At 39.4% G+C, this 23,464-nt stretch overlaps 2 protein-coding genes across 3 annotated transcripts; one reads left to right on the top strand and one right to left on the bottom strand.

Annotated features, from left to right (window-relative positions):
- The first annotated feature begins 288 nt into the window (after window positions 1-288).
- On the top strand, window positions 289-23,120 carry LOC145446386 (proton-coupled zinc antiporter SLC30A2-like). Its single transcript, XM_080324671.1, has 10 exons — window positions 289-1,178; window positions 8,616-8,830; window positions 9,976-10,116; window positions 13,280-13,426; window positions 14,642-14,795; window positions 15,253-15,395; window positions 15,774-15,889; window positions 18,768-18,873; window positions 18,936-19,070; window positions 20,659-23,120. The coding sequence occupies exons 1-10, from the start codon at window positions 1,081-1,083 to the stop codon at window positions 20,826-20,828; spliced, it is 1,425 nt and encodes a 474-aa protein (XP_080180797.1). The 5' UTR covers window positions 289-1,080; the 3' UTR covers window positions 20,829-23,120.
- On the bottom strand, window positions 4,153-7,763 carry LOC145446387 (uncharacterized). 2 transcript variants are annotated; one of them, XM_080324673.1, is made up of 5 exons: window positions 7,252-7,763; window positions 6,891-7,053; window positions 6,543-6,603; window positions 5,566-5,731; window positions 4,153-4,641 (listed from the first exon to the last, which is right to left on the bottom strand). In XM_080324673.1, the coding sequence occupies exons 2-5, from the start codon at window positions 6,891-6,893 to the stop codon at window positions 4,569-4,571; spliced, it is 303 nt and encodes a 100-aa protein (XP_080180799.1). In that variant the 5' UTR covers window positions 6,894-7,053; window positions 7,252-7,763; the 3' UTR covers window positions 4,153-4,568. The 2 variants fall into 2 exon arrangements, with proteins under 2 accessions (XP_080180799.1, XP_080180798.1); XM_080324672.1 differs by lacking the exons at window positions 6,891-7,053; window positions 7,252-7,763 and having other exon boundaries at window positions 6,543-6,867.
- Window positions 23,121-23,464: the final 344 nt, after the last annotated feature.

Below are 23,464 nucleotides of genomic sequence, written 5' to 3'. Positions count from 1 at the left end.
TATACATTACATATCAACATAACACTACAAAAATGTCACAGTGAAATGCGACATGCAAGGTAGACGGGAGGCTCGATATGACAAAGTCTTCAGAGCCGAGCCACCCGGGACAGGAGCAATTTTCACAGTCGATAACTAGTGAAAAAAAAATAATTTAAAATAAACTAACGAACGAAAGGGAAAATAAGACACAGTATCATGGACCAATTTGAAATACAACGCAAATACAATTTAGCGGTAGTTAGAGATAAGAGATTGTGTGTATTAGCAATCCTCAACATACATAGGAAATGTATCATGGACTTTGGACAGGACATGATAACTTCTTAATGGGACACGGCTCGCGTTTTACATTTGCCCGCGGCACTTCTGTCACAGGGGATGGGCTTTCCGATATGCTCTAGTATTATCCCAGCTATGTAAGCACATATTCCAATATATGTACGGCAGATCGAACAAATCTCACTGGTCATACTTGGGACGAGGCAAAGTGGTACGGTCTATCGACTGCTCAGTGCTCACCCTCTCGTGTCACGTATAGTTAAATTAGTGTGTTCGATGTCATGTCCTCTTGGCCTACTTGATATTCGTCTTTACCTCGCAATGCCTGACAGAGTTTGTTTCTTGCAGTTCGTATTATCTGTTCCTCTGGACTTGGACGTGATCACAAAATTTGATATCGTTTCGGGGGGTCGTAGACCAAAATGCCACGAAGCTTTTCTGGCTATTTGAAAGAAGCATTTGTTCGTCAACCTCGCGCAGATCTGAATCGATTGTTACGAGCGCACTCACAAGAGTGCATCAATTTCCATTAGCATCACAATCTATATAATGACCCATCCATTCGTTGGTTCATGCTGTAATGCATCGATTTCTATTGTAATTAGCATCCAATGTTTATAACGAGCAGTTAATGAGCCTGTGTACTTGAAATACTTTATTTACTGTGCCGTGCGCAACTTTCCTGTACAGTAACGTGCGCAAAATAGAAAAAATGTGCTACTTAACACAGTTCAAAATAGCCTGCTTGTTTACTGCTGTTATCCGCTTGATGAACAACGCGTTGGTGTGAGCTCGAACATGTCTTTACCTGGGCCGGATGCCTTCAAGGATTTCATAAAGAATAGATTCCAGAAGAAGTCCGACGAATTGGCTTTACTGGACGACGATGTTGAAAGGTCGGTACATTTCAGGCGGGCCTATACTTTTCTCGTTTTCTTTTGATTGTACCTTAGGCAAGTCTGAAACGACGATAATGGAAATTATTGACTATCTGATGTTTATCCGGGGTTACCTGATCCAGTTTCAAGGGTTGTTCCGGATGCTCCGATGCAGGGGTTACACAGCCGGTCAAGACGCGCACTCAACTCCTGCATATGATTCATGATCACACGCCTGTGTTGGCTATGATTGGGCACTGGGAACAGACTTGTACAAACTACTGGGTTTTCAAAAAGCCCAACTAGAAAAAGCCCAACTAGAACTAGAACCAATCAATTTTAAAACTCGAACTAGAACATACTAAAACTACCCGATTTTCAAAATCCGCGACTAGAACTAGAACTAGTCAATTTTCAAAATCCGCAACTATAACTATAACTATAGAACTACTCAGAAAACCGTTACTTAGTTGACCATCAACTAACTAAATGGGTAGTCTGTATAAGTCTGTCTGAGTAACTTAAGTCCTACAGATTACAACACATATGGTCTGCACACATGTGGTAGACATTTGTTTTGTGACTCGCTGAAAATTAGGGGTTCTCAGAAGGCATATAGATTAGCGTAGGGCAGACCTGGGCATTTTACGGCCCGCGTGCCAAATACGGACTATGCGTGGAAAGTGAGGAGAAAATTTTGAAGAAAAATAAAACCTGTCCCAAAGGACCCTACTTCGTGTTCATTCGCGAAATAATTGGGATTCACCTTCGAGCTTTTTCCATTTTGAAAACCTTTGCTTCACTTTTTGCAAGAAACATGATTATAACAATGCACATCAAATCATTTAGCGTGCCATGAAAAATCACCTTGCCTGTCACTTTTGGTACGCGTGCCAGGGGTAGCCGATGCCTGGGGTGATCTGTATTCATAATAAAGTCAATATAAAATGGGTGAATTGAAGTCGGGACTCTGATATAAGCACGCAGTCATTCGGCTGAAACAGCGAGAAGACGAATTCGGAAAACCTGCTAGCGAAATAACCAAATCAACGGGACTATTTTACCAAGCTACACACCGCTCGGGATAGTGACCATCTGACCAAGCGGTAGCATCCCATACATTTTGGTGTCTCAATGGAAGGACGTGTCTATGGGTTGGTGTGACCAAAAAGAGTTGACAATGTTTTTTTGTTTGCCATTGTTTTGAATAATTACTGGGGATAAATATTATATTTGTATTTTGACTCTGAATTTTTAATTTCCTAATAGTAACACATCCACCCAAAAGCTTGTGTTAATCACGTAATTCGTTGCTTTCAATTTATAAATTATTAGAAAGTAATGCACCGCTGAATTTAGTGCCAACCTTTGACTTGACTCGCGAACGTAACATATCAATTCGTTGCTTTCAATTTATAAATTAATAGGAAGTAATACACTGCTGATGAATATAGTACAAACCTTTGACTTAGCTCGCGAACATATTTTCTGCCTGTCATTCTCAGAAAATAGTTGCATATCTGTGACGTAGGCCCTCCCAAGTCATTAAAGGTTAGGAACCGTACATAACTGGATTTTATTCTCCTAGTCAACACATTAATTTTTATTTTATCGGAAATATCAGACATTGAATACACATTTCAAAACAACGGGGTTTTGAGTATGAAATGAGAGATTCTGACCCCAAAAGGCCACCCGCTGGCTACGTCACACTGTTAGCAGTGTTGGCTTTGAGCGAGCAATGCCTATGCACAAACATCGTTCAACAGAACACCGGCATCTCGATTCGCCCAAAACCACGACACGTGTTTCTAGTTGTTCGGCAACCTATATATTTTTTCAAATGTTAAACTAGAACTACTGAATTTTCAAAATCCGCAACTAGAACTAGAACTAGAACTAGAACTACTCAATTTTCAAAATCCGCAACTAGAACTAGAACTATACTCAGAAAACCGTTAGTTGGTTGACCATCAACTAACAAAATTTTTAGGTTGTACACTAGGGCTGTTCAAAAATAACTTTTTTTTCCTGATTCCAGCCATTCACTGATTAAATTGTCAGGTTGCCACAACAAAGGCTGCACACCAAATTTGGTTCAATTCGAACATGTCTAAGCGTCGGCAGAGCCAATTAAAGTTTTTAATTTACTACGTGAGATTAAAAAAAAAATTTCAAATTTTTCTCTCAACCCCATGAAAATGTTGAGATGTCTTCGAAGACCATGTTAATAAAATTTGAGTCAATTCCAACCAGTAGAAGCGGAGTTATTTGAGTTTTTCGTTGATAATTCTCGGATTATCCACCAATCAAGGATAATTGGAGAATTATCAACGAAAAACTCCAATAACTCCACTTCTACTAGTCCGAATTGAGTCAATTTTTTTTTGCATCGTCTCTGAAGACAGCTCAACAATTTCATGGGGTTGACAGAAAAATTTGAAAAAAATTTTATTTCAATTTTTCTGTATAAATTAAAAATTTTAATTGGATCCGCGGAGCACTATACTTGTTAGAATTGAACCAAATTTGGTGTGCAGCGTTTTTTAAGGTAACCTGGCAATTTATTCACTGAATGGCTGGAATCCAGAAAAAAAAGTTATTTTTGAACAGCCCTATTGTACACGTCTTGTCGCACGCAGGAAGGTCCGGTATCGAAATCGAAGCCCCTTCCTTCTGAAATCCTGTATTAAATCTCGAATATGTATGAACTCCATTTGCAATTAAGCGAATGACGCTGTTGTGTTGAACCTAATAACAATGTGATGACACTTTCTGTAATGCGAAGTCTCGCGTTTTAAAATGGCTTAGAAAGGAAATGGCAGCAGTTATATTGATTTCTGTTCATTCACAGTTCAGTTTGTGCACCAGTAACCTGTAGTTACACTGTTAAAAAAATACCAGTAAATTTACTGCTCAAATAGCAGGCAGCAGTTTTACTGCTATTTGTAAATGTAATTACTGCTTCCAGAAAGTCAATTAAATTACGGTGTTATAGCAGTAAGATTTATTACTGGTTTGCTAGTAAATTTACTGACTAAATGTAAAACTAAATACTGATTCCAGTAAGATTTATTACTGGTTTGTCAGTAAATTTACTCCCTATTGTAAAACTAAAAACTGCTTCCAGACAGTCAATGAAATTACGGCTAATAACAGTAGGATTAATACTGTTTGCTAGTAAATTTACTGCCAATTTGTAAAGCTAAATACGACTCTTTGGCGCACTTCGGAATCACGGCACAATCACAGTAATAGTATGCCCGGTTTGCTGGTAAATCCACATACAATTTCCTCGACTCCTAGACCGGGTCATAAACCCACACACTAATCATCAATTAATGATGCAGCGTCGAAGCATTTATTGATATATTCATGGAGCTTTTTTCAGCAACTTTGCAAACTTTATCACTTAAGGGTGAACGTCAGTTTTCTTCTTTTAGATGTCTTTGAGCCCTGCTCTGCGATCCCAGCAAAGTACCTATAAATGAAATAGGCTGGATATTACTAACAGGCACAAAGAATCAAAACGATTGCCAGCTGATAGTAATAGTGTATTCTAGTACAATTCATGTCAGGGGTGGCCAACCTTTTCAGCCGAAGGGCCGCATAAGATTTTCAAACCATTGCGCAGGCCACTTCAATATTGATAACCTTTTAGTAGTCGTCGAATTAAGAGCGAACCGGATTAGGTAACGGCAAAAACGAGACTTATATTACAGCTCATCAAAATCGATAGCAATTATGTTATTAAAATCCTGAATACATAGCCGCGTAAGCGCAAAAATTATTCAAAGTTAATGAATGAATTCGGTCAATAATGATGGCACTTGAAATATTGTGGGTCGCCTCTGTATAGAGCTAGGCTCATTTGGCTTGGCAAGGACTGGGTTATATTCATATTTTAGTCATCAAGATCCTGCATTTCGCAACCAGGCTGATCAATTTTTTGTTTGGCCTCGCAAGTTCACAATACATCACCTGGGTAATTAATTTTTGGAAATTATAACTAACTTCAAGAATTACTTAGTGGGCCCCTCTAAACCTTCTCGCGGGCCACGATTTGCTCATCCCTGATTTACGTAGACCAGGGTTGGCTAATTTAGAAAATTACACCGTGGGTCACTCTCACGGGCCCGCGATTTGGCCATTGTGAAGCACTTCTACACAAGTACTCTAGTGGTTATGGGATGCATCAATTATGTAATTGATTACTTCTACTTGAGTAGCATCAGAGACTGCTTGGGACAAGAATTAAAGATAGAAGTTGTTGTCTTGTAACGCATATAAAGGTAGGCATAGTCGAGATCAGAACGTGTTTCGGGGAGTCCAGGTGCATAATTAGTATCAATTAAATTTAGTATAATCTGTTTCAATTGTGGTCTCCCTCTCACTCATAGCTCACCTTTGCATGAAATCCAATGCAGCTGTTGCTTCTTCTGAGTACTCCATATTGAAGACATAGAAGCAGGCGAAGAAATAAGCTACTGCAGAGTAGAAGGATTCCGTCGAATAAATGGTCGATTTTTCGGCGGTTATCAGAAACTTGTCTGTACAGTGGACGGTCGAGCCTAAAAATGCACGGGTATTGTAGTCAGATTAGCATCCTAATAAATCATACCAATTTAGAGGTGGTTGTGGTAAACCAGTGTTGGGATGACTCCAGTCAAGACTTGATTCGAGTCATCTTTTTGTAAAACTTGACTTGACTCGAGTCAATTTGTTAAAACGACTTGACTTGACGTATCAGAAATGTGGATTGACTCGTGACTCGGATCAAAATTCAGGAGTCAATTCCAAGTGATAAAGTTATCGGTGTCGATGAAAATAAATGAATCTTGCATATGTTCGGATTGTTCGCGCAACGCTGGTGTAACCAGGGACAGCTACCAATCATTCCATTATGGTGTGTTTTACTGAGCCGCCATTGTTCTCTCGCAAATAAATTGACCACAAACGAAGTGTTCGAAGCTTACAGTTTACTTTGTGGTAAACAAGTAGTAAATTAATTTATTAGCAAAATATCTGTCTCTGTTCGGTACGACAGATATTTTGCTAATAAATTAATTTACTTGACCATTAACCAAACATATTGTTTTATTGAAAATGAATTCGACTATAGTTTATATACTCCTCAACTATTGGCGCCTACTTGAATTGTGTCATATTAGTTAATATTAATTGGTAATGTGACTTGACTCGCGACTTGACTTGAATCGACTCGAATCACCTCCAAATTGTGATTTTTATTAGATACATTCCCGCTAACTTTCCACGCTAATTCCTAAAATTATATAGCGCATGCTGACATGAATTGGTGTAATCGTAAGTATAAAATGTCACTTCCAAAACTATTGCATTGCAATCTAAACAATAACTTACCGATTGCGATCAAGAACGGATGATTTGGAGCCTCCTCCACAAAGTCTCCTTGAACACTTTCCTGAAAACAGATATGGATTGGATTATTACAACACACCTTCATTGACATCATTTGGACTTGTTTGATTGTTGGAGTCATCTATCAAACAATGGTAAATGGCAACAAATGACTGCAATGATTCGACTACTCGAATCTGAATCAATTATTATTGTAATTATTTGAGTTGAGTAGGAGACATTTTTTCGTGTACTGAAACTATACGCGTCTCTCCACTGAAAAGTGAAAGGTAATTTATTAACGAGAATTATAAACTAACAATTATGAATAAAAGAAGGCTTTTTGCTTACCATTCGCCTGAATATTTGCGAGATTGGCTCATCAAAGTATGAACATAGTAACTAGTGCATGCCAATAGAAGCCATGTATGATTGCGATTGAAGCATTTTGCATATTGTCGAAATTCTTTCCATTGTGGTGACAACCCTCAGTGACTTCACCTTTTTCAACGCCCTGAAGAGAGAACGGGTTCCTTTTATAATAGATAACAGTAAGATAGCTGTCTGCAAACATTCACAACTGAATATTGAAATAAAACGAATTTTGAGCTTTTGTCTGCGACAAGCAATATAATCACGACCGAGTCTGGGGAGTCATGTAGTGACATAGCATTATCTATATCAAAATATAAGGATAGCTATTTATACTTACGTTTGAATGAGGCACCATAGCTACTGTCCATCATGCGAATGATGTGTTCCTTTCCATCAACCCTACCAGTATGCTTGGAATAATGTGCAAGCATATACTGATCTTCCTTATTCTATGAAAGAAACCCTTCTGTCACACCCGCAACTGTTTGCCGAGAACAACCGCTGTATCCCGTCGGGCAATTCTTAACCTCAATCTTCCTCGCTAATCCCCTGGGATATCGAACAAAAGAACTATCGCTGGCTTCCCGCCTGATGAAAGTCACTCAACTATGACAGTTGCGAGTTGAGTGACTTTGCACCTGATTAGCTCCTGTTATTAAATATAAAGATGACTATAACCCTTAAAGTCGATGTACCACCATACAATCTATTCTTAAGCCTACTTGGTGTTAGAACGGCTGGCCTACTGAAATTATGTCAACATGAAACTATTGACTGTTGCGATATTGAATTCCTATATCTATAAATGCATATTTTCAAAATGTTGATTGTCAGCAATCTCTGACACGACGTGCTAAAATCGTACTCGCAAAATCGTAATACTCTACGCGTTTATGTAACCCTATTGTATATGGAATTACAATTTTATCAAAATCTTTCTTTTTTGGCCACAAGAAATGCCCACCCATACGTGTGACAAATGAAATAATTTACGGATTGATTCGGTGAATCGAATTGCGATCTCATGTCCGTAAATGAATACGGCGGAAATAACAGTAAATTTCGTTACGACCACGCATGTAAACTCGTTTACTGCTCAAAAGGTGTAAATTTACGGATTGATTCGATGAATCGAATTACGATCTCGTGTCCGTAATTGACTACGGCTTCAATAACAGTAAATTTCGTTACGACCACGTATGTAAACTCGTTTACTGCTCAAAAAGGTGTAAATTTACGGATTTTTCTAACAGTGTATGTATTTGTTGCGTAGTTAGATGTGTAATGCGGTAGATTTATATGCTCAAGTGGCCATGTTAGTAGACTGTTGCCACATTTACTTCACAGCGTAATTGTTTAGGCACAGCTACGAAGTTTTTCTGGGATTTGATGAATTTAGTCGATAAAATAGTAACAGGTCACAGCAAACCCGCATCACGGCAATTGAATATAGTTTCGAAAATCGAACGTGTTTGTATTTATGTTGTTTGTCATTAACTGCTTAAATTATGCGACCGGTAACTAATACCTAAAACACTTTCAATACTTTTTCATACCATCATTTTGTACTTCAGCTGGTATAATAGCTTCAACACGTTTTGAGAATGGCTACTTCCACTTGTCATTAACTACGGCTACGGGGTTACTTCTATACTTCTACCCGAGCTACCTTAATCACCTATGACCCGGAACTATCTACAGACAGCCGCGACGAGAGTGCCAGTCGGGATGTGAAGTCACCCCATCGGGCAGCCAGGCAGAATCCAGTTTCACGTCCAGGACTCCGCTACAATCGAGCTGCGGCACTGCTAATAGATACGGGGCTGCCGAAAATAAGGATAGCACATGCTCATTGCAAGAATCGCATGAAGTTGGCAAGGCCGCATCCGAACATGACCTTCATTCCAACGATTCCGGTAAGTTGTCATCAAATGATCACCAGGGCAGAGCACAATGATCCGAGTACTCTAATCTGAATCGGGTTTTAATTCTCACGATTTGCGCCTCGCAGTAAGAGATGATTATTTCGAGTACTGAAATAATACGACGAAAGCTACGTTTTCGATAGTATTTTCAACTGTGGAAGCCTTGAAACCTCGATTGGTTGTACCGCACAGCATACACGGAACATGTAGTGCATGTTAGCACAAATCAGATATATGTGGAATAATGATCAACCCACAGCATTATTGTCACAACGTGCACCTAGTCGTGACGTTGCCAGCAATACTCAACTTCGTAGGCCATCAGGATATCGGTTGGTGATATCGATTAGTGCAACAATGTCTTTCATACTTTTCGCCCACACAAGAGCCCTATTTAGACTCGGGGGTTCGCTACGATCACACGAAAGGCTTGCAACCAATGCGAATCATGTTGAAGTAATCATCCTTTGACAAGCAAAGCAATGCTCAATATCATCATATTCAGCGTAATGGCGTCATTGTCGAGTTGACTGATATGCGACTGAGGACGTATTCTATGTTCCCTGAGGTCGACTCCAAAAAATCATCTGTAACAAGACTGGCCTCGTTCAGTTAGTTATCGGTATTTGAATCTCAATCTCGTATATATTATATTCATCGATTACCGTGTGAGGTTTCTGTTGAACCCTAGAGCCTATTACTTTGGTGAAAAGGATTTGTGATTTATCCAAATCTTAGGTATCCACGTATGTTTTAGCATATAATTTCCTATCACATCTCCTCCTCGCTATTAAACAGATAAAATCACTGTTACCGGTATCCGTTTTTAGAGAATTTATAAGCAGAAAATATTTCATAGGCATATTGACAGGGAAAGTAGTCTGTAGAATTTGTCCATATAGTATTATCTCCTTTTTCGAAGCGAGCCCGATATGAGGAATAATAAATCTGAAACGGTTGAACGCTATATAGACGAATACATCTATATTTCAAATGGGCATAAGTTGTCACAATATAGACATTTTAACTTGTAAGGAAACTCACATCACTGCTCTATAAAATTTGTCGGCACCGACTATATAGAGTGCTGACTGCATATTGTAAAAGTAATTCTCATTAACCCGTTTCCATTGCAGATTCCGAGGTAGAATCGGAACACTGCCACAAAGATTCCGATAGTCGAGAACGAAGGGACGAAGAGAACCGGAAAAAAGCCGTCAAAAAACTAACCATCGTCATGGTTTTGAGTCTTTTCTTCATGTTCGGAGAACTTTTAGGTGGGTCAAATCGATTACCAACGACCGATATGCAGGCATATATAGTTCACTGGTTCACGAACCGCAGCTCAGGAATTTCGCTGTGCAAACGTGTTTTGTCGCTGCTTACCAAGTCTTTTCAATTATTGTCGACCTTCCTAATAATGATTTTCATGCAAATCTACTTTCTCAAGTATCCTTATTTTTGACATAACCAAAATTTTAATTTTGGCTGTCTCGGCCAGAATTGGACAACTAGAAAGTTTTCTGCTTTTCAAAATTGGATTAGGAGTTATAGCTACATGGATTTTCCGAATTAGAATAAAATTATAATTGTTGCTACAGTTTTTTCTTCCAGATTAGATTAGAATTAGAATTACTGAATTCCCGAATTATAAAAGAATACAGAATCGTTCAACTTCCGTTCATTCGAAAATGGGAACCATTAAAGTCGTGCACATAGCGTGAGATCGAATAGGCCAGGGGTGGCCGACCTGCGGCCGTAGAAGCAAATTTGTGCGACCGTCGACACGTTATTCAATGAGTATGCGTTGGCGGCCGTCGACATGCAAATTGGCTTTTTACGAATTCACTCCGGAATTGTTGAGAGATTTTAATTATTATTGAAATTTTCGTCGCGCTGCGCGCGATTCAATGCGACTACGATTTTCGACTTTGATATAGTAGCGCCCGTTGCAATCTGAGCAGTACACAGTACAGATGTGAACAGCAGAGGAAAATGATGCGCCTGTTATAGAAATACCATTTTGGAATCGTGAGGATTTGTTTCTGGTACGTCTGGGTGATTCCAATATCTTTCCACTATAACGACAATCCTGATGGGAATTCAAGAAATAACAGCATGTAACAAAGCGACTAATAACAAACAATTGGCCCACCGGAAGATCCATCATCATTTGTAACTTGCCCTAAATTTTCGAAAACACTCCCTCCATCAACTCTATACCGGTGAATCTGATCACATAGACCGAGAAAGGATATATGTTTGATAGGAACATATGTGAAACTGCTAATATTAATGACGAAATTCATATGTGAATATTCAAGAAATTTCGTGCCTGGCGGGCTGGCGCGACCATAACGAATCCCACTTACTATTCATAACAGGGCCACTCACGATTTCCGCGCGTATACTAAGCTAATATGAACAAATAAATCTATCCGGAGTTCACCGGAAATGGACATGGACAGTTTAACATTGGTATTTGGCGTCCAGTTAGGCCATTATGAATATGCTCTGGAATGCGGCCGTACGCTGCGTGAGCAAACGAAATGCGGTTGTGAATAGCAGAAAGGTTGGTCACCCCTGAAATAGCCCAACAGGCCAACTTCCGTTTCTAAAGAGGTTGATTTGTATTTGTAAATATCGGCGTCGTGACGTCATTCAGATGTGAAAATGCTTGTCTGACGATGCTCACAAGCCAGTCATAGTTCGTTATGACACTGACATACAAATAGTGTTCTATGTATGGACGTATGGGAAGTCGAGCATGGTGTTTTGCCTCCTTGAATCGATTATACGCATGTACTGCTGAATAATTTCCCGCAGTAATTAGCCCTATACTTCAGCTCTCAAGTTGTAGCAGTTCAAACATAGCCTTTGAGTTAGCCTTGGGCATTAGGGTTCACTCAAGTTCACTTGCATGTCTTCCACTCTTGACATAAGTTCCGGCTGATTTATGCCATATTAATACATGCTGATGCGTAGATTTATCATAGAGAGTATTGATGTCAGTAAGTTTATGGCGTCGACAGCTTTCATTTGCATGATTGTGTAAGTAATTATTTCTGTGTAATAATTCATAGATGGTGATTTCGGGATGGTGTGAACCTCGGAAAGGTTCAGGTTCGTGTGAACGCGAACCTTTTCGAAAGGGTATGTCACATGTGTGAATGCAAATCCGAACCTATGGCGTCACGTGACGTCATATTGCTAATTTCAAACCTACATTTCAGTGAAGTGATCTATTATTGTACAGTACACGATACCTAGCGACGACTCGGGCCAGATTTTGAAACAATGTTGAAGTACATGCTGACTTTTTAAACGTCGACAAATGTATCAACCGGAGCAATCAAATGCTATAATAATCCCATAAAATCAATATTTTACGTCGCTTTGCCAACAATTTGGACGAGGACTTGCTAGGTAATATATGCTTCCACCGTAACGGTCTGTGCCAGACCGGACAATGTATTCGGCGTCTGACTATTGCTACATTGATATTGAGTAGAGTGTGAAACGGGTTTCTATATTTGCTTCCGATATCACCCCATTAACAAGTTATACAGTAGCCAACACCCCAATTTCACGGATTTGGTTTTTATGATACAATAAACATATAAAATCAAGAGAGATCTAGCACGCCTGCTACATTTTTTACATTAGTCAACGATGGATTCTTTATATCAAATTCGGTTGATTGGTTGAATAAGCATCATTCGCTGACTACCTACAACATGTAGCGTATTTCGCTCTAGACGTTGTGTGATTGCGGGTCAAGCTCACAGCAGAGAGTCACTAAATATTCACAAACGGAAAGCTGGATATTTCGATCGAAGTAATGTAGAATTTTTGAGATTGGCAAGGTGCATGCTCGTTATTGTTGATTTTTTATGTTGTCGGCGCCATATATAGAGTGACCCGAAGTTAAAATCCAAATAATTTCTACCTTAAATGTAATAATGACGTGAACAATTGTAATTTGTGAAAAGGGTTCACAGTGCAGAACTTACCAAGGTTCGTCTGTGAACGTGATCCTCTAAATATCCGAGGCTCACGCACAGAACGCGAACGTGAACCTCCCGTTCACACCATCCCTAGGCCTGTACTTTTGTTTTTCGGACTAATCAAGTTTTGTCCTTGGTGGTTTTACGATAACGAGTTTAGCTAATAGCCCGAAAAAAAATGAAGTTTTTCAATAATAATTCTTGGATTACCAACGGTAAAAAAAAACTTTCAAATCGAAGATTTTCCAATCCAATAGCTTCTCCTCTACCACTTGCAATTGAGCCAAATTTGGAGTACAACGTTATTTTAGCCAACCTAAAAATTTTAGCTAGTATTCGCAAAAGATAAATTTTTAAGTAACCTTATGGTACATACTTCTATCGCACACGATCAACAATCACAAACCGTTACGGCACGCGATCAATTTTGCAGGCGGCTATTTTTCGAACAGCTTGGCCATCTTCACGGACGCGAGCCACCTTCTTGCAGACGTGAGCAGCTTCTTGATCAGCATAATCGCGCTCAAGATGGCGTCGCGACCGTCCACGAAGCGTTTGACCTACGGCTGGCACAGAGCAGGTGTACAGTTGTCGGTTTGGTTTTCTGCTCATATACACATGTACCTTACATATATATCTGCGGGCGTTTCTACTCAAGACGTAGTAGTAACTTCATTAATTTTACTTGATCACAAGTTGAAGTACAAGACACGTCAAAGCTACTTCACGTGGATATAGAAAATGGAAGGTCTGAGAAGCATCCAAGTAGTCTAGAAAAACATATTTGGTCGTTGGGGCGCATACTTTTAGTATAGGTAATCTGGTGTGGGCACTTTCGGAATTACAAGCTGTATCTTTGAGCGGCTATAGCGTACATGACTAATGGCACTACAAATAGGTACACAGTTACAGTTGCTATTTCACGCCTTCCTATGACAAATTAATTCGCGAAGGGGATGTTAACTGATTATAACGCTAGTTTCTATTTTTAAAAATCCAAAGCTTACAAACTAAGTACTTTGGCTAAGAAACAGCTCACGTAGAAGTGGAAGTGGTCCTAAAAACATACCACTCAAATATACCAAGTATAGGGAAGACCTTCCTCAAATATACCAAGTATAGGGAAGACCTTTTTAACTACTTCGGAAAAATGGTACTGCGTTGCTTTCCAGATTAGCGTATTGTATAGCAAGGTGAAAGTTAACGACAGGAAACCATGACATGAACATGAACATGAACATGAACGGCATGAAAATTTAAATACGGCACTGCGTTGCGAGTAGCGTGTATAATTTGAGAGCGCCATAAAGCGTATTGGTATGGTTGAGGGCAGTAGTTCTCATCCTTTTTGTTACCGCATATCATGCCGATGTTGTTGCTGAGTACCGACCAATCATCGAAAAACTCAACTTTACTCCAAATGTAGATATAATTAATTATTCACATTGGTGGATTATCAAATTAGTGGACCCGGAAAATTCGAAACAAATGCGGCCCAGCTAATCCACCCCCGCTTATTGATAGCACACTAATAAGGCGAAATTAATGTGATGGTTACAATTGCTATTGCAACTTATAAAATATTTACCTCTGCATTCGATTAAGACATTTCTTAAATTAGAAAGAATACGTTAACGATTTGCGGAAACTGTAATTTTACTTGAAAAAGAAATGCGTTTGCTGTGTACCATTAGATGAACACGTACCACAGTTTGCGAACCATTGGTTAAGCGCGATTAGTCATCGTCGCGTCCCCTTTTCCTGAATATTCCGATTTTCCTTCCCGTAATTCTAGAGGTCATGAGCGCCATCGTGAGTGTCGTTTCCATCTGGGTGTTGACCGGGATTCTGGTATACCTGGCGGTGATGCGACTCAAAGAGGACGAATACGATCTCAACGGACTGGCTATGATAATTGCGGCGCTCTGCGGCTTGACTTTCAATTTGATGTGAGTTATTATACTATATATATACGAGAATTTTAGTTTCGATGCTGTTTTCCAACGTGGGTGGCTGTAAACCGGGGTTGGCCGTATCGCAGCATATGAAACGTGTAGTACAAAGCTATACCCACATTGGTGGGAATGACATATTTACGAAGTCGTGAACAACCCTCATCGTTGTAACAAAGTGCTATGAAATAGGTATGATTGAAAAAATACAAACTGATCCTTACTGTCATGTAGACTGTCTTTTTATGAGACTACTAGAATTAATGGTGTGTAACAAAGCGAAGGCTATAGTATTTTCTATGACGAAACTTTTGGAAATATACGAAGTGCGGTTTGGAGACACACCAGAAGCAATGTATGCTTGCCGCGAAGCCTTTACCCCGCAATATTTGTATTTTGACAGACAGTTGCACAAGTACACATTTACATTTTCTTGAATGTCACTTTCGTCTAGAAATATCTGCGTACTCAACCATGGTCACGGGCATGGCCACGGTCATAGCCACGGACATGGTCACAGCCACGGTCACAGCCACGGACACGGTCATAGCCACGGGCACGGTCATAGCCACAGCCACGGACATGACCATGACGAAGGTGAGTCCATTTATACACTGGGCATTTCCCATACAATTGTTGAAAATAGCGATGCATATCAAATTTCGCTCATTTTAATCCGTAGAAGGAGAAGTGTGTGTATTTGGAAAGTCACAGAAACTATATAGAAGTGAAAAATATTAGTTGTCAAATATAAGGCAATGCATCAGGGTTCCAGGTGATTACGAACATCAAGACTTATAGATAAACATTACTTCTTGCTCACACCTATTGAACAACAATAACGTCTCTTCTACGGGTCGCAATTGCGGTAAATTTATAAAAAGGTGTTATTTGGGTAACCCTACTGGTACCGATGGTAATAACCGGATTTTTTTCGAGTGACGTGATTGATGATCTCTCTGTCTTTATCCGCAGGGCATCAGAACGATGTGAACAAGAACGTTAACGTCAGAGCCGCCCTTGTCCACGTTATCGGCGATTTATTGCAAAGTGTGGCGGTGTTGATCGTGTCCATAATACTATATTTCAAGGTAATTATGATAGTATATTTTAAGCTCAATTCGAGCTAACAGAACGTCAATTAGATTAGATTACGCTTGAACCGATTCGTGAAGATCAAATTACGACGCACCTGTTAACCCGGTTCTGTCAAGGTTTTGATGCGATTTGCGCAATTGCGCGATTTCAAATTGAGGCGCGGTTGATAACGCGACATTAGAATTCGCAACTGCAATGGTCAAGCATCGGCGCAGTCGCTATTATATTCATACCCGGGCGAAGTGTAGGTAATTTCATCTAATCTAATTTGTGAAATGTTTCAAAGCTCAAAGCTTCTTGAAAAGGTGGGTGTCTGATTCCATAGACAACTCCTAGTCGCTTCGACATCTTCCTGTCTTTTCATTGTATCGCATTTTTTGTGGTGTATTGAACCGATAAAATTGCTAATAAACCAATGATGATGATGAAAATACTACAGGAGAGCTGTACAGCGCGAAACGAGCCGGGTGTGGTGTACGCAGGCATTTTCCATTCTCGTGATTAGGAGAACGAACTTTGCTATGACATGAACTTGACATGATTTTTGTTGTTTTTCGTCCTAATTAGGATTTGAAATCAATTTCCAAGAATTCAGTAATTCTAATTACACTCTTATTTGAAAAAAACTGGGTAGTTATAATTCTAATTCTAATCAAATTTCGAAAATCTGAAAATTTTCTAGTCCAATTATGGTTGTCAGTGAATCGTACGTATCGTACGAACTGAAATCGGTCGAAAAAGTTCGTTAATTAGGAATTGAAATCAATTTCCAAGAATTCAGTAATTCTAATTACACTCTAATTTGATAAAAAATGGGTAGTTATAATTCTAATTCTAATCAAATTTCGAAAATCTGAAAATTTTCTAGTCCAATTATGGTTGTCAGTGAATCGTACGTATCGTACGAACTGAAATCGGTCGAAAAAGTTCGTTAATTAGGAATTGAAATCAATTTCCAAGAATTCAATAATTCTGATTACACTCTAATTCGAAAAAACTGGGTAGTTATAATTCTAATTCTAATCATATTTCGAAAATCTGAAAATTTTCTAGTCCAATTATGGTTGTCAGTGAATCGTACGTATCGTACGAACTGAAATCGGTCGAAAAAGCTCGTTAAGTCAGAGCGATAATGTCATGACCGTCACCGCTTCGCCCAGCAGTCCGTCATATAGAAGTTTTGACATCAGGGCAACATCAACATTCAACAAACATACCCGCGCGCGTGAACTATGGAACTTTTGCGAATTATGGAGGCTTTCATTATTCATGGGCGTAATTGCACCGGGCATTTCACGAACAAATTGACACCGCGTGCTGTACAAATGAGTAAATGACGCACGCCGGCGCGTACGACGGCACGCAAACGGTTATCGCGCGGGGATCAGACGTAAAATGTCAAAACCACTTGCTCTCGGACTACGGAATATTACGCGAACTGGCCAGATGACATTGGCGAGGGGAGAACTGTTAGCTATATCTGTATATATAGGGTTGCATTTAAACCAATTGGTTGATTAACACATATTTTAAACAGTGTTTTAAACAAAGGCCTTAAGTTGTATAATTATGCCATAATTTACAATGGAATAGTATATTCATATTCAAATAAACCCGAATATTTTCGGCTGACACTCGTCAGGGGTAATCGTCAGAAACTAGTAGAGAATTTGAAAGAACATTGTATATCAACAATCGTATCACAAAATATGACGTCACCAGCATGAAATTTCAAACGAGAGAGCGTTCAATGTACTATTTTCAGGTGGTACACGAACTCTTTTTGTCAACATCTTTTTGTGATACGATTGTTGATATACAATGTTCTTTCAATTCTCTACTAGTTAATGACGATTGCCCCTGACGAGTGTGTAGCCGAAAATATTCGGGTTTATTTCTATATGAATATACTATTCAATTGTATATTGAAGTTCTGAACCTCCAAGAAGCTCTTCAATTATGCCATAATTGTGTTAATACTTTTCGTAATACATTTTGTACGAGTCTACGGACGATTACCACCCGATATAACCGACGTATAGGATATGGGATGGTTGGAAACCTCAAAATAGTCGGTTCAACAGCTATAGTACGTAGATATTTCATCAAAGGAGCTGTATTTACCCTATATTTTAAATTGTCAATGTCAATCAACTACGACGTCACAATTGATTATCCCTGACGTCATGGCTTGAAAAATACAATGAAATCATGTTTTTAACAGGGGTCTTGATTTAAACATGTTTGTTTTAAATTGGTTTTAGTTTTAAATGCAACCCTATCTGTTAGATATATAGATCTGCCGTCGCGGTTAAACAATTGTTCTGAAACTCGCTGTGAAACGCATATAAGCGATCTTCCCAAAATCACACGTGGCATATACTCCCACATGATCAGTCTAGTTGCCTCTAAGGCGATGGGATTTGGATGGATCGTGTAATATATATGGTAGGTGTTCATTGTTATTAGGTATTAAGTGTGGAAGGGGGGGTTAGTAGTAGAGTACACTCTCAGAGAAAAGGTGGGTATTTTCCCCTGTGAATAACCCCTGATATACCGGTGTGAATATACAGTACCCATGATACGCGAAACCAAGAATAGAAACCAGTACATTTTAATCCACATACACAATCTTCGTTGGAGTGCATTTTGCGGAATCACCGTAACTGCATCACATCGCGCACTCGCATTGATCAAACAGCTGTCATACCATCACCGGTATTCTCTTTACGTTATACATTCCCCAAGTCATGTTTTGTGAATGAGTTTGGAGGGAAGTTTTATGTTTTCGGGCAGAAGATGAGTCACGGAAGATGGAAATGAAACCGTTATAACTGAAATATGCATGTAACATTCAATATCCATTTGCAGCCGGAATGGAAGATCGCCGACCCGATATGCACGTTTATATTCTCTCTAATTGTTCTGTATACCACGTTTTCGATATTGCGCGACACCATGGTAGTGCTGATGGAAGGTATGCGTTCAGCATGAAAGAACGCCACTCTTCAATATTAACGATTGTACGCTCACATTTAGGAACGCCGGCAAACATCAAGTACGAAGAAGTCTACGACAGGCTCCTGGTACTTGAGGGCGTGGTGGCGGTGCACGATCTCCGCATCTGGTGCCTGACAACCCAACAATGCGTTATGTCTTGCCATTTAGCGATCGGTAAAAATTATTTACGATATTTTATATCTTACAGTACTATACAGATAGGTTATTATAGGGCTGCAAAACGTAGTGTTAAAGTTTTTGGCATTGCTGGGACAAGGCGTGGAATAGGTCTGCTGCATCTTGTTTCTAAGAGGGAAAAGTAATAAAAATCAGTAAGAAAACTGACAATATGTCACTGTTTTATGGGCAGGACTCCAACTGCACGTAAATGATAATTAGTATTGCCATGAGCGCGGTTGAGCTGCGATTACACGCAATAAAAATGTCGATTGATGCGGGAAGATGCGTTGATAACAAGTGTCGCCCTCGCGTAGGTGCTGCGAAATAGAATTGAGTTCGACAGCGGTGCGGTTTCATCAGTCACCGTTGTTAGCCCTTTGACGCCCCTCAACGATCGACATTATTTGTATCCCTCAGCTCGTTGTCGTTATAGTCGACAAACGCCGCGTTAAAATGCAATTGCGACTTTGAATGTGACGTCCGGTTAAAACTTGATCGGGACTGCGTTGAGCATTGAATTGTAAATCTAATATGTGAAATGGTTGAAATGGTCAACATTTATGCAACGGAAGGTAATTGTGGATTGTGCAAACGTTCTGTTCACGTTAATAGTTGTCATACGATCGAAGACAATTCAGAAGATCGCGTTCTCGGACGACGCATTACTGTTCTACATTGTGAAACTATAAATAAGGCTTTGGACAGCGCAGATAAAAATTACAGACATCTTTACCGAAAGGATGACTGCGCGATGTGATATATCTGATATTGGTTACGTTCGAGGTTGTAATAAATGAAGCTTCGCGCTTGAACATGTACTTGGTATTAGGACTACAGTGAATCGCTGCGGGAAGTCGATTTTCGTACCTTCGCGCGAATTGAATAATGGGAAACAGCGGGAAAACGAAGGGTACGGGAAAAAGCGGAGTACGTGCCACAATAACTACGGAAAACGATGGAAAACCAAACGAACCACAAAAGACGTCGATCAAATCCACGAAGATACTTTCTATTTTCGACGGGTGTTTATAGGGTTGCATTTAAAAGAAATGGTATTCAAAACAATTTGTTAAAACACGTTTTCAACAGTGTTTAAACACAGGCCTTTTAAAAAAAATTGTGTGTTTTTAAGTTGTATAATCATGCCATAATTGTGTATATACTTTCCGAAAAACATGATGTATGAGCCTACGGACGATTACCACCACCCGATATAGCCGACTCATGTGATATGGAATGGTTAGAACCCTCAAAATTGTCTGCTCAGCAGCTGTAGTTCTTAGATATTACATCAAAGGAGCTATATTTACAATTGTCAACGCCAATCACTATGACGTCACAATTGAATATTCCTGACGTCATGGCTTAAAAAAACAATAAAAAAACATGTTTTCAACAAGGGCCTTCTTTTAAGTATGTTTGTTTTGAATTGATTTTTGTTTGGAATGCAACCCTAGGTGTTTGGAACAGCGCACCTGGCGAGGCTGTAACAGGTGTCACACATTATCCTGTAACTAGCTCATCTAATATTCGGTGTGTAGGCACATGTACTGTATTCATTATTATACAACCTTGATTGCAGACAAATCTTTCAAATCGGGCTCGGTGTTGCGGCAAGCGACGAAGAAGCTGAGATCCTACAACCTGCACTCTCTGACCATACAAATCGAGACGTTTTCGGATGACATGAATGGGTGTAAAAAGTGTAGGTCTATCGGCAGCGAGGACGCCGTTGACTTGCAATCAAATTGATTACGTTCACGCTTTTCCAAAGCAAGCTCATTCACGACTAAGAATTCGAAATGGTGTTTAGGTTTGATATAACCCTGATCATATCAGGTCGTCATTCAGGAATTTCGATTTCCACGCGTGGTACGTTTGTGCGATACTATGCCCCTCGTGTAAAATTTTTCATAAAAATTGCAGGGCATGGCGTGCCATTCTTGTCTGAAGTTCGATTTCTTGGTATGCGTACAAGATAAATTTCATCATGTAATGAATTGAAAAGTTAAAATCGAGTTCGACGGTCATTTTCTCAACTCCATATCCTATACCAGTGGTTCTCAACCTTTTTGTCGTCGCCCTTTCGGACCGTCACGGACCCCGCGAACCCCCAACGAAATCTTTGGTCAAATTTATCTCAATTATCGTGCAATCGTCATATTTCTTGTGCACGTGACAGCTGTAAGGCTTAGTGATAAACAGCAACTACATGAATTTTCCTGGTAATAAAATCAGACTATCCATGTAGAAATTGGGTGGACATCTAATACTGGGTATCACCGCAACAAATATGGCCCCAAATTTGACAACCAAATTTTTATTTAACGAACATATGACGTCAAACCTGTTCATTTCTCTTCCATCAGCTTATCTTGAAGTTATTATGGATTATGGTTTTTAATATCACTGGAGAAAATGGATTTTTTAAAAACATTTCGCAGTTTAAACATTTCCGTGATTGACCTTACTTATCCAACTTTGTTCCACAATCTCCGACAAAACATATCCAAACAGCAAATGTTTGTAACAGTAGGCTATTGGCAGTTTAGCAATTGAAATGAGTCTGCACAGTAGAACATTTCATCTCATACGGCCATTCTGTTGATGTGAGCTCTGGAGTTCTACTAGTAATGAAGCGAAAATGCCTCGTGATTTTCCGAATGTGAAAGAATAAAAATGATGTTGTCAACTATTTTGAGACTTCGCGGACCCCCTGAAAATGCTCAATTCTCAATCCCCCGGTTGAGAACCACTGTCCTATACTTTCTAGTTGCAGTACCATGTAGTGTCCCAGGTCGGATACAATATTGTTATTATTTAAACTTTCGAAATGGATGCCAAGTCGCTCATTTATTCAATGCTGTCAAATCCAAAATTCGATTACGGTACAAACTCAAATCCGTCGAACCATTTAATACATTAGCGTAAGTTGCGTACCCTCTTTCTGCATCCAAATCGTTTGCTGTCCGGTTTAGGCACTGCCCGCGAACACGTTCTGTCGATTTTTGATTTGTCCCTTAGCATTTACGTTATTCATAGTAATATAATATATTACGTAGGGTGCCGTTATAGCTGTTTTATGTTGTATTGACATTTGTCTTGGTACTTGAGCACGGAGATTCGACGGATTTATTTCTGTTTCTGTTTTTTTGCGTTCGCAGAAAAATCGCCTCGCACTGTGATTTCATGCATAGATGTTATTTATCTTTATTTTTGAAGCGTATGTTGTTTGTATCTCGAATGATTATTTTTGACGTGACGCAATGCAAAAATCCGACTCCGAATAGGTTGCACTCCAGGATTGTTCAAAAAACTTGTATTTTTTCAAATTTTACAGACCATTTCGGAGAATTGTTAGGTTGCTTATAAAAACGCTGCACATCGAATTTGGCTCATTCTCAAATAGGAGCTATAAGAGTAAAAAATTATAAGCAAATTTCACGGCCCACCCTCTAGAATCATTCCGCTGTCTAAAAATACGATCGGTAACAAATTTAGCTCAATCCATTCCGTAGAAGCGAAGTTGTTGGAGTAACATAGCTATATGATATAATTTTCCGCCGTAAATACTATTTTTAAACAGATCGATTTTTTACTCTCACAGCTTCCCTCCTACATGAGCCAAACTAGATGGGCATCGTTTTAGCCCATCCAACAATTTTATCGGTTAGCAAGTGAAATTTGAAAAACAGTTGCAAAAAAACGTTTTCTGATATCCACGGTCTACCTCGAATAAACGTTCTGAGACTGTTGGCAACTACGCAGTTCTATTATCTAAATGCGTATGCTGAAACGTCAACGAAGTTGGTTGGGGACATTTTCAGTATGCAGTGAACAAAATCGTCAACATTCCACCCCCCCCAAATCGTCATCTGAAATTCGATGTCATTTTCCATGTTATCCGTTACGCTCCGGTGCCATAACTGCTTTTGTTTCACCCGCTGTGATGTCTTTTTAATGTGAAATATGTATGTTCCTCGTGAAAAGCGCCGCGACAGATTGTAGTGGGATCAAGGTTGTCCGAAATACATATACTATACATATGTTCACATATGCGACACGGGCAAGTGCGGTTATAGATTAGTCTCAGGCGGTAAGTTGTTATTGCGAAAGAGTAGCCTGCATGCTATGCAACTGGCTAGGTGTGTTTCAAACTAGTTTTGCGTATACCCGCGTTTTGTGAAAAATTTCATCGTTTCAAAACACCACAAGACTGCGATACAATCAAAATATAGGTGTGAAAACGACTTGAAGTAGTCTTTGAAATCTTTGACACCAAGCCGGTCCTAGAGATGATGTAAAGAAGAGGCATGCACAGTGCACACTGAATGAAAAGTACAAAGGTGATACAAAAGGGCTTGCGACAAAACGAGGTGGAGTGTGAC

This window comes from Botryllus schlosseri, chromosome 9 (genome assembly GCF_051294905.1).
Source record: "Botryllus schlosseri isolate E-star chromosome 9, Bs_hap1, whole genome shotgun sequence".
NCBI classification, from domain to species: domain Eukaryota; kingdom Metazoa; phylum Chordata; class Ascidiacea; order Stolidobranchia; family Styelidae; genus Botryllus; species Botryllus schlosseri.
The sequence above is the reverse complement of the archived record's forward strand: the minus strand, read 5'-3'. Positions and strand labels throughout refer to the sequence as shown.